Below are 17,646 nucleotides of genomic sequence, written 5' to 3' on the forward strand. Positions count from 1 at the left end.
GAGATTCTGGACATTTCCTATATAAGGAAACTAAGCACAGCACAGCATTAAAGATTTGAACTAAAAGTTTCTCACCATGTTCATCTGGACAATCAATGACAATAGATTACAGGTTTTGGAAACCTGGACCTGGAAAACATCAGTGAGAATATATTGTATATCATCATGCAATTTTTGGAGAGGTCCATAAGATATGGACAAATGATCCCGCATCCCCACATCATCTCTGGTGAAATATGCTGGAGATTCCAGGTTAAGGTACCATTTAGAAAGCTGTTATTGGAGAAGCGAAATGCACCAGTTAATCTGCGCTGTCAGCAATCCTCCAATACAAAAAGACTTCTGTACAACTGGAACTCTACCCAAAATCTCCAGCATAATTCACCATGTGTAAAGGGGACTCACCTACAGTGCGTTGTGCTTTATCGCTAAAGAGGACCCCACTGACACTCTCATGGTACTGGTAGAATTTACCCTAAAATGGGTTATTTTGACTGTTTAAGTGGCGACACAATACTGGCCTATGCACTAATTACTCAAACAGGACATTTTGTGGGAAAGAAACATTTTCCTCAAGATTACAATAACTGTTATTTTTATTATTGTTTTTCGGTCAATATGAACTATTCTTAGTCAGTTAATTGTTATGTTAATAAATGTTTATTTTCTATAAATACTATCCACATGATTAATTAATTATTGAAAGGCTGTAGTAGCCCATTGTGCACTGGTTACTTGTTTTCTAAAGGTGTACAGTATGCATGAGCCTATACAGTAACTATGAAGATCATTACCACTTTTACTGAGCACTACTAGGCTACCTCTACATATTTATATACCAGTTTACCTTAATCATTTTATGTTCTATATTGCTACTTACTGTAGATACTTTTAATTTAGTTATATAGACCTATTTTGGTAGATATTAGAGTCAGTGTTTAAAATAACTGATTTTGATAAATAATGATCAGAATCACTTTTAAACGTGTTTTGACTTTGTAACTTCAATGGAAATTACAGCCTTAACAAGGTCATCATCATTAATATGTTGTCAATGCAATAGTAAAAAGTTAGAATTGAAGGAAAGTACATGAAAACCCTCATTGCAGTGATAGTAGTAGCGGTGGACATCCAATTAAATTGTGCTTCCCTCTTGAGGATAGCTGTTAAAAATTAATATTTTAAATCATTTTAGAAAGTTGCAAATTTATCCTCATCAGTGGACATTGTGACAAAGACTAAGTTATTAATTACCCATTTCTATTAACTAAGAGATAATTTAATTAAAATTATGCATTCCCTGACTCTGGCAGAAGATCAGCTAGGAAATGGGAAATAGAGGGAGGTGAATTCTCACATGCACCATATAAAAAGACTAAATGACTCTCAAGGCTCAATTTGCATTGCTTTAAGGGCCATGATCTGACACGCTGCAGAATACCTGGCTGATTATTCCTGTAGAGTATTTATCTGCTGTGATTATCACTGAGCATGATTAAGAACACTAAGCATATCAGAACATTTTTAATATATTGGAAGGGAAATATGTAGCCAGCTGGTACAAGAAAGGGTCATTCGTGAAAGTCATACTCTTGCAGATGTAAGACAAACCAACAAACTTTATGTAGAACAAGTTTTAAAATGAAGAGAAGCATGTATTATTTTATTATTATACAGGACCTCTAAACATAGAGTGTACTTTATTGATAAGAGGCTGCTGGAGTAAACTGGAGTTATACAGTACATGTAATGTTTTAACCATAAAACATTTTTTATATTTTGTCTGCAATTGTGGCCTGCAGTTTATTAGAAGTGATTTGTTATTAATAATCATTTTTATGTGTTTATACATACAAACAATTATCTACTAATAAATTAATCCTGAAGCAAACAGTAACAAAATAATGGAAAAGAATTGTGCAAACTAGTGTATGAAGCTGTAGTAGATTGGTAGGAAATCCACAAAGCCAAGAGACTGGTATATTAGACACAAGCTCTTTTACCTCCCATATCCACCTGTGCACTAAGTCATCCCTACCCTATTCCTCTTGGTTCCCAAAACTCCTGAAACTCACCAGCAATCCAACATTAACTATTATAGCACTATAATATGTGCTTACAGTACATCATCATCATACATGAAAAATGTCTTCCAGCACCTACAATCAATGGTATCAAGCAGTATACATCATTTCCTAGGGACATGCCATTGAATTGTACTTCTAAAATATTTGTTATGGTTCCTGGACTTCCAGCTATCTGGTTCCTTAGTACTAGCAAATGAGTTCCTCCTGGGACAGATTAGCTATGTGTTTATATTGTAAATTTTTTCTTTTTATTTGAAATTGCAACCCATGTATGTAACTTTGTAACTGTTTTATTTCTTACATTTGTTATACCTAAACATTGTACTCTGTAAATAAAGCATTCTTTGTTAGTCTTTAATATATGCTCCAGAACCCAGTCTTTGAGGAGACCCTTACATTTATGCAAAAACTAGTATTAAATGCTAGTAGCAGGGGATGACCAATTAACTGCATGGGTATTGTGTCATTGAGCCTGCACAATTGTGTTATAGTGGTAGGGAACCTGTGGCTCCTTTAATTATCACAAGTTGGGGCAGTGAAAGGAAGTGTGATTACTGATACCATCTAGGTATCCAAATTACGGCTACTGATCTGATACCATGTACTTTGACAAGAATTACCACACATATACCAACTGCAAACATTAGTAACAATCTTTGAATAAAGAACCATCTGACATGGGTCTGGATTTGTTTTGCCAATGATTCAATACCCTGTAAAAATAGACAACCTAGGAAAGGTATACAAAATCACTCTCCCTGGGTTGCTATGCACCAAAGTGACAGAAATTGCTCTATGCTGCCATTTTTCCCAGATAGCTGTGGTTTTTATCACATGTTGGCTTAAAAATGGGGAAGTGTGCAACTGCAGGGGAAACAAAGGTTGTGTTACCTGGAAGACACTGGGGGTTATTCAGACCTGGATGCAGCCGAGCATCATTTACATGCAGCAGCCACATCCAGGTGGTCTGCACATGCACACTGACTGTTGTGTTCATGCGCTACCCTACACATTGCGGCCGCATCCAGGAAGGATGCAGCCACAGTGCAATTGACTGCCAGGGGTAAACCTTAGTTCCAAAGCATCCATAATCTAATTGCGGACGCATCGGAATGCGGCCTTACACATGCTAGGTGGCCGTGCCCTGTGCTGGTGGCCCCCAGAATTTGAGGAGATGAACACAGATCTGGCTGCATATGCAGCGATCTGCGTTCATCTCTGAATAAAGTTTACAATCAGGAAACGTTTACGTTCATTTTTCACATCCACCCTTGACAGCATTTTTAAAGAAGTGAACTGAAAAGGTTTTGCTGCTTGAATATTTCAGAAATAGGGGAGACCCGGAAAAAACTACAGGGGGTATCCCCTGTGGCTTTTGGGGCATGAAGGAGCAAATGAGTAAACTGTAGTCATTAGGTGCTGATGCATCCTTATAGTAGGATTTTTTTAATTATTATTTTGGGGTGAGGGGAGTGTACAATGCAGTTAAAGTGCCATTGAGATCAACATTGAAAAGTTACTGTCAGACTGTGTCTGTCTCTTTAAGCTGAAAGGAAAGGGAAAAGAAAGTCTATTACTTTGCTTCAACCTTCTGAGTTTTGTTGTATAGGCTAGAAACGTCATTTGTGGTTGACATACATCAAAAGGCTTCTGTCAAGAGACCTGGTTTTTCTGACTATGGAGTGGAACTATCTTTTTAACCATAGTCTGCTTTTAAAACCTGATATGATGCTGAGGATGTGCAGATATATAAAAACAGATGCATCTCAGGTAGATTCATTTTCTTTAAAAAAAAAAAAATCTTGGTTTAGTACTTTTCATTTTGGTATAGCTGATTACAGAACTAGATAACCCCCTTAGAGCTTTTTGCTTTCTTACAGATCATTCCCTATCTGCTAATCAAAAAATGAAAATATATAACCTGAAAATCATTTGCCCTGAGATAACAGATTCCTGCTATCCCTTAATAAAAGGGATTTGTCTATTAAAGAAATGAGGTTGGCCTGCAGTTGTTGCTGTATTGTGTATCCAGGTGCAGAAGTGCTAACGGTCTTATATTATGCATGAAGGTTTAAAATGCAGTCAGACAGAACAGTGAAGATAACAAAACTAGTACAGTTTTTTATTATTAGAGGGTTTAATGTGAAATGTTTGTTCTCCTTTAGGACCAAAGAGACCAAAGTTACTCCACATTGAAAACAACTTTGACAGCAGTAACTGTTCATAACCTGAAGCCTGGAACAGTTTATGTCTTCCAAATCCGCACATCCTCATCATCACAAGATTATGGAAGCTATAGTTCAAGCATTGAAGTGGAAACACTAGGAGAATGTAAGTTATTTGATGTAAGGTGCTGCTGGTTTTCTTTACTGTTATGACTTATGACATATTACTATGGTTCAGGGGTGGTCACAGTACAGTCGCAATATTTTTTTTTCTCCAGATTTGCGGGCTGCGATAATATGCAGATGCTTATTTCAGACTTCCCCTTGCGTATCAATGTGCAGCGGACTGTGCATGCTCTGAGATGCTTATTTTCTATACCCATGGACATTGCTTTTCCTCTGTTCTGAATACTCCACCATCTCATGTACCATTTACACTTATGTCTCCTTCTAAAATTCCTTTACACTTGGCCTCTGTGGCTGCAGATTTTAGTTTGGGAACACAGTCGCATTCACATAAACATTCATGACACTCCCATGAGATGGCCTATTTCTTGCTTTCACGTCAGGCCACCTCAAAGTCACTGCCTGGGAACATCCATGGTTTGTTCCACCAGTTCTCTGTACACAATATGCAACAGTTGTCTCTGCGTATACTCAGGAGTAAGCAAGTGCGGCATGGGTTTTCAGAACTATTTGCACATTTGCAGTAGCAAATAATTGCTCAACTGCCCAAACACAGGCATTGCATTCACCTCTGAATCAGACCCTATAAGCAATGTGCTGGTAACTTAACTCTCATTTTTTCTCAATGATACCATTAGATTATATCTTAGATGCCATGTTTACCTCTGATTTTTTAAACTGGCCACAAGCATTTAGATCTAATATATTGGCCTGATTTCAAAACATCCAGATTTATTTCTAATTTGCCCCAATATAGTAAAACCAATAACATTTGCACATAGAAAATTATTAATATCCAGACAAATACTAATCATTTATGGCAATCGTTGATGGATAAATGAACTTTCATCAGACCTGGATTCCAGGCAAGATATTGATCATGTAGAATTATTTGTTTTGGTTTAATTTTGTGGATTTTCTAACTGAATTTAAAGTATTATTATTATTATTATTATTATTATTATTATCATTATTATTTCAAATCGGTTTCAGTTTGTCTGCCTTAGCTTTCTCCTGTGATTCTGAATGTGCTTGCTGCTCAGGCTGAATGTGAAAATGTTGTGGCATTGCAGTGACACAAAGAAGCTGATACTGGGCTAGATTAATGCCAGTTGTGTATGGTAAAACATTAATAATAAAGGCTGGTGAAAACAATAACCAAAAAACCTTGGCACTGGCATCAATTCTGAATTAATAAATATGTATGGATATTTTAGCAGCTAGTTGAAGAAGTTAGCCAACTTCTACTAGAGAAACAAATAGAAAATATTCCACTGCGCTTAAATACTCCCAATTATAGTCAGGTGCTCTAATTTTTTCACAATATAAACAACACAGGCCTTGTTATATAAAAATATCCCTTTTACTGATATATTCAAACACACATATATAAAAAAACACACACAAATATATATATATAAAAACACACAGATTAATCACATAGGCATATATATATATATATATATATATATATATATATGGTATTAAAATTCTTTTGAAGATATCTTTCTTACAGCGCTGTTGTAGCATATGATAGCTTTATAAAGTGGCTTATTAGTACAGCATAACATGTATCATGGTCCCAGGTATTTCTGTATAATTGATCCTTTTATTTTTCACTGGAGTTCGAGTGTAAAGAGATATGCTTTCAATCCGGGTACTTTTATAGAAAGTTAGCTTGTATAAGATAGTGATGAGCGGGTTCGGTTCCTCGGAAACCGAACCCCCCCGAACTTCACCCATTTTACACGGGTCCGAGGCATACTCGGATTCTCCCGTATGGCTCGGTTAATCCGAGCGCGCCCGAACGTCATCATCCCGCTGTCAGATTCTCGCGAGATTCGGATTCTATATAAGGAGCCGCGCGTCGCCGCCATTTTCACTCATGCATTGGAAATGTTAGGGAGAGAACGTGACTGGCGTCCTCTCCGTTTATTAATGTTGCTGCAAATATTTGTGCTTATTGCTTAATTGTGGGGACTGGGGAGCAGCTGTATTATATAGGAGGAGTACAGTGCAGAGTTTTGCTGATCAGTGACCACCAGTTTTATCCGTTCTCTGCCTGAAAAACGCTCCATATCTGTGCTCAGTGTGCTGCATATATCTGTGCTCACACTGCTTTATTGTGGGGACTGGGGACCAGCAATATTATATAGGAGGAGTACAGTGCAGAGTTTTGCTGATCAGTGGCCACCAGTTTTATCTGTTCTCTGCCTGAAAAACGCTCCATATCTGTGCTCAGTGTGCTGCATATATCTGTGCTCACACTGCTTTATTGTGGGGACTGGGGACCAGCAGTATTATATAGAAGGAGTACAGTGCAGAGTTTTGCTGACCAGTGACCACCAGTATTATAAGTTGTCTGCCTGAAAAACGCTCCATATCTGTGCTCAGTGTGCTGCATATATCTGTGCTCACACTGCTTTATTGTGGGGACTGGGGACCAGCAGTATTATATAGGAGGAGTACAGTGCAGAGTTTTGCTGACCAGTGACCACCAGTATTATACGTTGTCTGCCTGAAAAACGCTCCATATCTGTGCTCAGTGTGCTGCATATATCTGTGCTCACACTGCTTTATTGTGGGGACTGGGGACCAGCAGTATTATATAGGAGGAGTACAGTGCAGAGTTTTGCTGACCAGTGACCACCAGTATTATATTTTGTCTGCCTGAAAAACGCTCCATATCTGTGCTCAGTGTGCTGCATATATCTGTGCTCACACTGCTTTATTGTGGGGACTGGGGTCCAGCAGTATTATATAGGAGGAGTACAGTGCAGAGTTTTGCTAACAGTGACCACCAGTATATATAGCAGTACGGTACGGAAGGCCACTGCTCTACCTACCTCTGTGTCGTCAAGTATACTATCCATCTAGATTCTATACCTGTGGTGCATTTTAGTTTTGCAGTTTGCTGACAGTGACCACCAGTATATATAGCAGTATGGTATGGAAGGCCACTGCTCTACCTATCTCTGTGTCATCAAGTATACTATCCATCTAGATTCTATACCTGTGGTGCATTTTAGTTTTGCAGTTTGCTGACAGTGACCACCAGTATATATAGCAGTACGGTACGGAAGGCCACTGCTCTACCTACCTCTGTGTCGTCAAGTATACTATCCATCTAGATTCTATACCTGTGGTGCATTTTAGTTTTGCAGTTTGCTGATAGTGACCACCAGTATATATAGCAGTATGGTACGGAAGGCCACTGCTCTACCTACCTCTGTGTCGTCAAGTATACTATCCATCTAGATTCTATACCTGTGGTGCATTTTAGTTTTGCAGTTTGCTGACAGTGACCACCAGTATATATAGCAGTACGGTACAGAAGGCCACTGCTCTACCTACCTCTGTGTCATCAAGTATACTATCCATCTAGATTCTATACTTGTGGTGCATTTTAGTTTTGCAGTTTGCTGACAGTGCCACCTGTATATATAGCAGTACGGTACGGAAGCCCACTGCTCTACCTACCTCTGTGTCGTCAAGTATACTATCCATCTAGATTCTATACCTGTGGTGCATTTTAGTTTTGCAGTTTGCTGACAGTGACCACCAGTATATATAGCAGTACGGTACGGAAGGCCACTGCTCTACCTACCTCTGTGTCGTCAAGTATACTATCCATCCATACCTGTGGTGCATTTCAGTTGTGCACAGTATATATAGTAGTAGGCCATTGCTATTGATACTGGCATATAATTCCACACATTAAAAAATGGAGAACAAAAATGTGGAGGTTAAAATAGGGAAAGATCAAGATCCACTTCCACCTTGTGCTGAAGCTGCTGCCACTAGTCATGGCCGAGACGATGAAATGCCATCAACGTCGTCTGCCAAGGCCGATGCCCAATGTCATAGTAGAGAGCATGTAAAATCCAAAAAACAAAAGTTCAGTTAAATGACCCAAAAATCAAAATTAAAAGCGTCTGATGAAAAGCGTTAACTTGCCAATATGCCATTTACGACACGGAGTGGCAAGGAATGGCTGAGGCCTTGGCCTATGTTCATGGCTAGTGGTTCAGATTCACATGAGGATGGAAGCACTCATCCTCTCGCTAGAAAACTGCAGTGCCACTCCTAGATGGGCCAGGTGTTTGTGTCGGCCACTTGTGTCGCTTAGCTTAGTCACACAGCGACCTTGGTGCGTCTCTTTATTTCTTTGCATCATGTGCTGTTTGGGGAATATTTTTTTGAAGTGCCATCCTGTCTGACACTGCAGTGCCACTCCTAGATGGGCCAGGTGTTTGTGTCGGCCACTTGTGTCGCTTAGCTTAGTCACACAGCGACCTTGGTGTGCCTCTTTTTTTCTTTGCATCATGTGCTGTTTGGGGACTATTTTTTTGAAGTGCCATCCTGCCTGACACTGCAGTGCCACTCCTAGATGGGCCAGGTGTTTGTGTCGGCTACTTGTGTCGCTTAGCTTAGCCATCCAGCGACGTTGGTGCAAATTTTAGGACTAAAAATAATATTGTGAGGTGTGAGGTGTTCAGAATAGACTGAAAATGAGTGTAAATTATGGTTATTGAGGTTAATAATACTATGGGATCAAAATGACCCCCAAATTCTATGATTTAAGCTGTTTTCGAGGGTTTTTTGTTAAAAAAAACACCCGAATCCAAAACACACCCGAATCCGACAAAAAATTTTCAGGGAGGTTTTGGCAAAACGCGTCCTAATCCAAAACACGGCCGCGGAACCGAGTCCAAAACCAAAACACAAAACCTGAAAAATTTCCGGTGCACATCTCTAGTATAAGATAGCCTTTTTAATATGGCCCCACAATAATACCAAGGACGATCTCACCCCTTTGCATGTGGCAGTCCGGTTTTCCAGCCAGAGACAGATACTGGAAATGTCTGGCTACCTGGCTTGATGTAAATAGGTCTGGGTGTCTGCTCATGATAACAGGTGTCACCACAGTTTAAAGATGGTTATTTATCCAGCATGATGCACATGGAATGCCAGAGCTCCATATCGGAAGTGACAGGTAGAAATTACATACATGTGTTTCTTCTCCTAGCAACTCCAGCAGCTGTGAAACCATACATCCCAACATGCCTTGCCACCATTTTGCTATTAGGGCATGCTAAAATTGTGTCAGGGCATGCTGGGATGTGCAGTTTAACAACAGCTGAAGGGCCAGAAGTATAATACCCCTGATCTACAGTATTATGTATTCAGTTCCATTCTTTGCATGCAGAACTTATGGCATTCTGACCACATTACTGTTGCCTTGATCCTTATTGTGAATCAAATGAGTCTATTTACGGAGATAAGAGGGACAGGCTCGCGATCACGGCTTTGCCACGAGGCCACGCCCCCATTTCTGAGACCATGCCCCCTTTCTCTGGGTAAGAGCGGCTATGCCGTGCAGGAGTACCTCTTTCTACCTCCCAAAAGTTGGGAGGTATGCATTGATGCTACAGCACCTCTCTCAGTCCCAACTACTGCGGCACAACCTCTCACTGCAATAGCTGCTGAAGCACCTTTTTCTGGCCCAGCTGCTGTAACACCTCTCTCTGCCCCGGTTGCTGCAGCACTTATCTTTACATTGATGCTGCAGCACCTCACTCTGCCCCAGCTGCTGCTGCAGCACCTCTTTCTGCTTTAGAAACTGCAGCACCACACTCTCCTCTCAGGCTGCTGCAGCACCTCTTTCTGTCCCTCAGGCTGCTGTGGTACAGCTTTCTCTGCCTCTCAGGCTGCTGTGTAACAGCTCTCTCTGCCCCTTAGGCAATTCTGGGACATTATTTTAATTGAAACATAATGGGATTATCAGGTCTGGGTTGGCAGTTCTAGGGTATTGTTTTCATTGAGGCATCGGGGGATTATCAAATTGAGGAGGGGGAATTTTGGTGCATTATTTTTATTGAGAGTTTGGAGGGGTTTCAGGTTTGTGGGGCATCACATTTGGGGCATTACTCCCAGTAAGGCATTGGGAGATTATCAGATCTGGGGTGTCAGTTATGGGGCATTATTTTCATTCAGAGATTGGGGGTTATTAGGTCTGCATGGGGGTCACATTTAGGGCTTTATTTTCATTGAGGAATTGGGGGCTGTGAGGTCAGATCAGTTTGGGCATATATAGTGTTTTTAATTTATTTGAATTAAACAAGTAAATAGTTAAATACAACTACTACCATAGCAGCTCTACCATGGTGTAATGTGTATAAGGGGCTCAACCACAGTGTGACATGTATAAGGGGCTCTACTGTGTGGCGTAATGTGTCTAAGGGACTCTACTGTGTAGCATAACATGTATAAGGGGTACTACTGTGTGGTGTAATGTGAATAACGGACACTACTATGCGGTGTTACGTGAATTGGTACTATTCTGTGGCAACGCATCTTCCCAATTAAACCATTATTTATTTATTATTACCATATACAGTCCCTGCCCCATGGGAGCTTACAATCTTTATTCCTTACCACACACACATGAATACACACACACACACACACACACACACACACACACCAGGGTTAATTTTTGTTGGCCGCCAATTAACCTACCAGTATATTTTAATATTGTGGGAGGAAACTGGAGTACCCAGAGGAAATCTACACTAGCACAGGAAGAATATACAAACTTCACACAGTTAGGGACACGGTGGGAATCAAACCCATAACCTCAGTGCTGGAAGGCAGTAATGCTAATCATCAAACCGTCCAAGCTGCCATGACCCTATATTGTTTCTGCAAGGCTTCAGCACGCACTCAGCCTATTTTAAACATGTGGGCAGCCAAAGGAAACTTTTGCCCTTAGCTCCACAAGGTCTAGAACCGGTCCTGTCACCAATTTAGGACTTTTAAACATTGTTAATTTTTTCAATGTAACATGCCACCACATGTTGGCTAGGGACCCAATTCAGTACAGGGGTGGGGGGTGACAAACCATACCCTTGCTTCGGGCACCATGGGGCCTAGCTGCACCTCTGCCCACATACTGTATAAATAATTTTTTGTTTCTTTCCTGCCTCGTAGTGTAATCCTCTTCTTTGAAATTCAGCCTGCTCAATTTCTTCAGAGGTTTTTCCTCCGTTAAAAGTCTGTCTATATTGTGATGATGATCCAGCTACCATCCATGAGTATCTTGCTTTGTGAACTTCTTGCTTTTAAAAGTAAAGTACATTATTTACCGGTATCTTTCTGCTGACTATAAGGGGGACTGGACAATGAAGGTAACCTTTGTCTTTTCCTTGAGTAGTTATACAGTATACTGGCCATTAGCTATAATAACTGTTTACATCTTACTTTTGATCAAGGTTAGAGAAGAAGCTTTTAACGTATTGACTAAAAGCATCGTGCCTGCTTTGATGAAACACTGATTTTGGTGTTAAAGTCAGCATCAATACCTGATGTGTTGTTATCCTCTTTTATAGCACTTTTGGCCTACTGTTACTTTACTGCTACTTTGCTGCTATATTATTTTGGATTTCTAAATTTGGCAGATATCCTTTAGGTGAAAAGGTTTCTTGCTTGCAAAGCATTCATGAACCCACATTGCACTCATGGTCAATTTATCGCTCTCTGCTGGCTATTTCCCAATTCGTTTAAGCAAGTTATAGTCTGCCCTATTCTAAAGAAACTATAACTTGACCCCCTCCTTCCTCTCCAACTACTGTCCCATCTCTTTCCTCGGGTTTGGTATGTTTCTTCAATATTCGCCATGTCGATATTCATAATGCTAGCCTGTATCCTAACGCTAACCCTAACACTAAAACTAAGGACTATTGTCAACATTTCTTCTATTTTGACATGTTATATGTCAACATTTTAACCATGCTGACATTATAACATTTCACACTCCGGTTTCAACATTATGAATGTCAACATAGTGAATATCGACAATCTAACTGGATACTTTTTCCTCCCCATTGCCTCCAAGCTCCTTGAGTACATGGTATACAACTGCCTCATCTCCACCCTCTTCACCCACTCTCTTCTTGAGTCACTCCAACCCATCTACAAAGCTTTTAATTTGACTGAAACTGCCCCCACTATAGTCACTAATGTCCTTCTTTTGGCCAAGTCCATGGTCCAGTTATCTATTCTCATACTCCCTGACCTCGTAGCGGCATTTGACATAGTTGACCACCCCTCCTCATTAAAACCCACTACTCCATTGGGCTCTATGACTCTGTTCTTTCCTGGTTCACATCTTACATGCCCAACCACTTCTCTCTATCCAAAACCAACTTCTACCTCCCATAGGGTGCCCTAAGGACCCCTTCCTCTTCTTTCTCTACACTTCTTTTCTTGTTGGACTTATAAGTACATTTGGCCTCCCAATACCATTTCTATGTAGACAATACCAAAATAATAAGGTACTACATTTACCTTTCCACTCCTGATCTCTCTCCCTCTTTCCCCTCCACTGTAAACTCCTAGCTTTCAGCCATCTCTTCCTGGATAGCTCAACATTTTCTGATACTTATTGTCTCTAAAACTGAACTTATCACTTTCCCCCCCAAAAAGGCCCCCTCTTTTCCTACTTTGTACTTCTCTGTTCCCCAAGTCAGTCAGATGTCTGGGCATCAGCCTTGACTCTGCCATTTCTTTCTCACACATATTCAGACCTCTCCCAATTCTGACATCTAAACCTTGGCAATTTTTCCAGAATCAATTCCTTCCAACCCTTGACGGTATTATACCTTCCAAACTTCCACCTCTCCAATCTCTCCCATCTTCAGTGTATCCTTAATTTAGCTTCCTGCATCATTTTCCTTTGCTCTACTTCTGCTGTCCACCTCCACTCACTCCCTATTCCCCTTACAATCAAATTCAAACTTCTCTGCTTCACTTATGAAGCTCTCTAGCCCACCTCTTTTCCTTACATCTCCAGCATCATTTCCTCACATACTCCTCCACACTCTCTTTGTTCTGCTAATGAGCTTCACATTCTACATGCATACATCTTTACACGCTTGCATTCCTTTGTAATGCCCTCCCACACTATGTTAGACTTTTATTCAGCCTCCCAACCTTCAAATGCTCTCTTAAAATGCACTTTCTTGAGTCTAGATTACTATCCCTCTGCTGATCTTTGAAGCAGGGACATGTGGTGAGGTAAATGGCTGAGGAGGCACTGGCTAGTACCAGAGCCAGGGTTCATGGGAGCATTATACAAAGATGCAGAAGTATATACTGCTGGAAATTTGGTGAGTAAGGATTAGAGATGTGCAGAAAAGGGAGCAGGGGAGGCAGTTCTAGATTTTTTTTACTAGAGTTTTGACTATATAAATGATTAGAATAATACAAAGAAGATAATACAATATACTGCTACCATATTTGTTTTATTATTTTTATATTGTGGATAGATGTACATATTTTATGTAAATTTACTAGTGTCATTTGACCATTAATTAATCAATCAATCAATCAATCAATCAATTAATCAACACCACTATATATACCTGGTACAGGTAGTATAGCATTTATACTCTGATGAAGTTATGGATGATAACAAAATGCTCTGGGACAACCAATGGGCTGTCATCTATCGGTCTATTGCTGTGCTTTCTGTATTTGCACAACCATACTTTTCATCGCACCACCACCAATGAATCCTAATAGGTGTACAATACATGAAGAAGCTCATCACAGATGACCTGACAATAGAGCAGTTCAATGCCATCGAACAGCAGCCCTTACTGGGTCCATGACCCCATGCTATTATTACTAAAAGATTGGATCACTATAAGATGATTACAATAAAAGCAATATACTGTACCTCCATACACAACCTACTACACACAATCTCCACAAGCAATATGTGTAATTACACAGGACTTTAAATATCTACTATCCTAGGACTGAGTTATAGTTTGTTACTGTCATTCTACTCCTCCATTAAAGCTGCATGTCAACCTACAGTGCTACTATATGTTTCCTGAAATTTGCTACTATAAATGTATGTATCTTTTATATGTATAACAAATTAATTGAGTAATGTTATTGCAATACTCCTTTTTTATATGCAACAATCCATATATATTTTTACAAAATATATCAGTGTTTTATTATGATTGAGTTACTGTATTGAAGATATTCAGGTTTAAATATTGACTATTTTGTAATGTGAGCATTTTACATGTCTGAGTATACTGTACATCCAACTTTTTACATCATGCTTGATTCTTTAATTCTGATTCTGCACATTGCCATCAATGTGATCTCTGTTTTCCATTAGCATTTATACACAAGCTTGCCTCTGATATACTATGGTCTAACATAAGCTTGTCATCTGGTTGGGTATAAAGTGAGGTCAAATCTATTTATAGCCATCTGGGAGACCACTGAATAGCAATCCCGTTAATTGGAAGGTTTTTTTTTGTTTTTTTTTTACCCAGTTATCAGCCTCGCTTGATCATTTTTTAAATAATTAATGGAGCTAATTCTAAATTGGGAATAAAGCCAAAAAGAGCAGGTAACTTTGCACCTTGGTAATATCATGATGCACTGTGGGCATGGCAGATTTAAATACCAGGAATATATAGATTTGGCTTGGATGTGAGTTAATAAAATATTTATATTAAAGAGCAAGATGTATATGCTGCTACTTACAGTGCAGTAAAGGCACACTATGCAATATATCGTATGCTATATCTTTCCAACCCAAATCAGATGGGGAGATCCTAGGGATAATGCAATGTATTTTACACATGCAGTATGCAACTGCATGCCACACATATTCATGATATTCATAAATCTGTGGCTGCGCAAGGTCCAATATCGCCCATACTTCCTCTCTGCCACTGCCTGATTGACTGGCAGCACCATTGAGGAGCTGAGTAGGGGGCATGGGAAACCTGCGTTCTCAGAAACAGGGGTGTATTGCCCCCATTTTCTGGGAGTGGAGAGCCAGGGGTCTGCGTGTCACCATGGAGACTTCCTGGCTTTGAAGCCCCTGTTTCCATCAGTCAGCTCAGTACTGGCTATCTGATGGTCGCCATGTTGGATCCCACCTTGCGGCATCAGTTGTAGTGCTGAGATTGCAGCTACATTCAGGAGGCATCTATTCTACTGAGATATCTCCTGCATGTCCCTCCTTCAGATCAGACAAAAATACAATGCTGCTAGCGTGCAGCATTGCGTTTTTGTCCAACTCTGAATAAGACCCTTTCTATTGTATAGTGTATACCTAGATTTATTCTTACATTGGTCAACTGTCAGTTTTTAATTTTCTGTCTTTTAAAAAAAATAATTCAAATACAAAACACATATAGTACAAAGTAAAACAAATTAATGAAAAGTGTACAAACACATTTTGTTTTTTACCAAACAGATGTACTGGGAATCAGAAACTTGTGAATTAGAATATGCAAAATATAACATCTACTCATTTACTTCATAGCAGCACAGCAATTACCTTGTAGAGTCCATTGTAATCAAACATTCAGCTATTATACAGTAAGTTATCAAAGTGCTTAAGCTGCTTAAATACTCTATACTTCATTACTCATGCCATTACTAATATTTATACAGCCCCAGCATGCGCTGCAGTTATTTACTATTGGCTCAACCACAGTAATAAGTAAGAAAGTGCGCAGATTTAATATCTGTTTTATAAAGGACCAACAACTGAGATGTTTGGGCCCCAAAACAATCATCATATTAGATCTAAATCCAACCATAATGAAAACTCTCAGCCAGGTAAGCCAGCCTGTGTGCAGGGCAGCAAAGAGTCTGGCTGGGCCCAGGTACTTTTCAGTGGGCATGGCCTAATCACAGGAGGTGTTGCCAAGCATGCTTAGAAAAAAATACAGAAAAAGATTGTATTTTAAGCACCTCCCTGGCCACACTGCAGCCCAGCACACAACAGCTTGTTCTGGGCTAAGGAGTAGAGCTGCTGCTGCCAGGTAACGGGGATGGGACCTTGGCCCCCAAAGGGCCCCTCCATCAGACCTGGGCCCGGGCAATTAGTACCCTCCCCCTCTCCTCTTGGTGTCATTGCCTGGGTGTGTGGTTGAGAGCCAACAGATAGCTTGAGGTTCCTTGAAAGTCAGTTTCCACGACCTCTTCAAAACATACAGCCGTGAGTGACTCTTGTTTAGATTAAGCATTTTACAGCTTTATACATTTTACATTTATTGTGTGCACAAAGTGAACCCAGCATGGTCTAAAACCTTCCAGGTGTTACTAAGAAATAGTCACATGTGAATAAGATTACTTATAATTCATGTTCTATAAATTGATTATGAAGTTATAATGCAGTGCATATCCATATCATTGTGACATTTTTAATATTGTTTCTTACTCCCGGGAGGTTGTTGTAATCCAGATATATTTTATATAAATAAATGTTTTTTACTTTTCTGATTGTCAAGCGCCACTTGTTATTCATTTGTTAGTTTTGCTTTAAGGGACTGGCAATTCCCTTCTACAGGAGGCTGCTGACAATCTTAGTGCAGTGCTATTCACCTGAGCGCATAATTTTTTCTTTCTTCCACGACCCATGAACAGATTTGCACAAGTCACCAGGTTTGTCACACTAACCAAATGTCTGCTCATGTACTTCAATAAAATATAGCACGGCAGATTAGTGACATATCTTTCTAGGCATTTACTGTAGTTGCGCTTTCCATTTTCCAAGCCAGATTTCCAAAGACATTAAATTTTCTAACAACATTTAGTATTGCTATGTGATAAACACTGTTCTGTGTTGGTTCAACTGCATTTGTTTAACGCCACTCAGCACCAGTTGTTGGCTTTGCAACTTGCCGTCTTATACCTAATTTGTGCAATTTAATCATCTCAAAATTTATAACATAGCTCTGGTTGCTGAAATCTCATCCTGATAGGTTTATTGTTTATATCTCTGGCAAGATTACATAGTTTACAATTCCAGACAGAAAATAAACCATAAAATGTATAATTGTAGAGTGCTGCTTGTCGTTTTATAAATAAATAATAATTCATCTACTGTATTCATCCATTTTTCAAGGAAGTCACTGAAATTGCAATGACACTTTCTGAGACGCATACAGTACGGTGGATAGATTCAGCCCACGTTGTAATATTTCAGAAACCAATATAAATTTATCACCAGTAGAACAAGATTCTTTTCAAATAAGTAAGATATACAGTGGAAAGGAATACTGCAAATGCAAATACTGCAATGAAGAATATTTCTTGAATTGAAGAATATGACTTACAAAAGCCAAGACCAAATTGCTTCTGATCCTGTGTGTAACCAA

At 39.6% G+C, this 17,646-nt stretch overlaps 1 protein-coding gene across 1 annotated transcript in view; it reads left to right on the plus strand.

Moving 5' to 3' along the window:
• Window positions 1–17,646, plus strand: part of EPHA10 (EPH receptor A10) — a 978,906-nt gene that overhangs the window by 658,399 nt on the left and 302,861 nt on the right. Inside the window, exon 7 of the mRNA XM_063954339.1 lies at window positions 4,253–4,418. Within this exon, the coding sequence (XP_063810409.1) occupies window positions 4,253–4,418 (166 nt within the window). The remainder of the gene's footprint in view (window positions 1–4,252; window positions 4,419–17,646) is intronic.

This window comes from Pseudophryne corroboree, chromosome 2 (assembly GCF_028390025.1).
Source record: "Pseudophryne corroboree isolate aPseCor3 chromosome 2, aPseCor3.hap2, whole genome shotgun sequence".
Lineage (NCBI taxonomy): Eukaryota > Metazoa > Chordata > Amphibia > Anura > Myobatrachidae > Pseudophryne > Pseudophryne corroboree.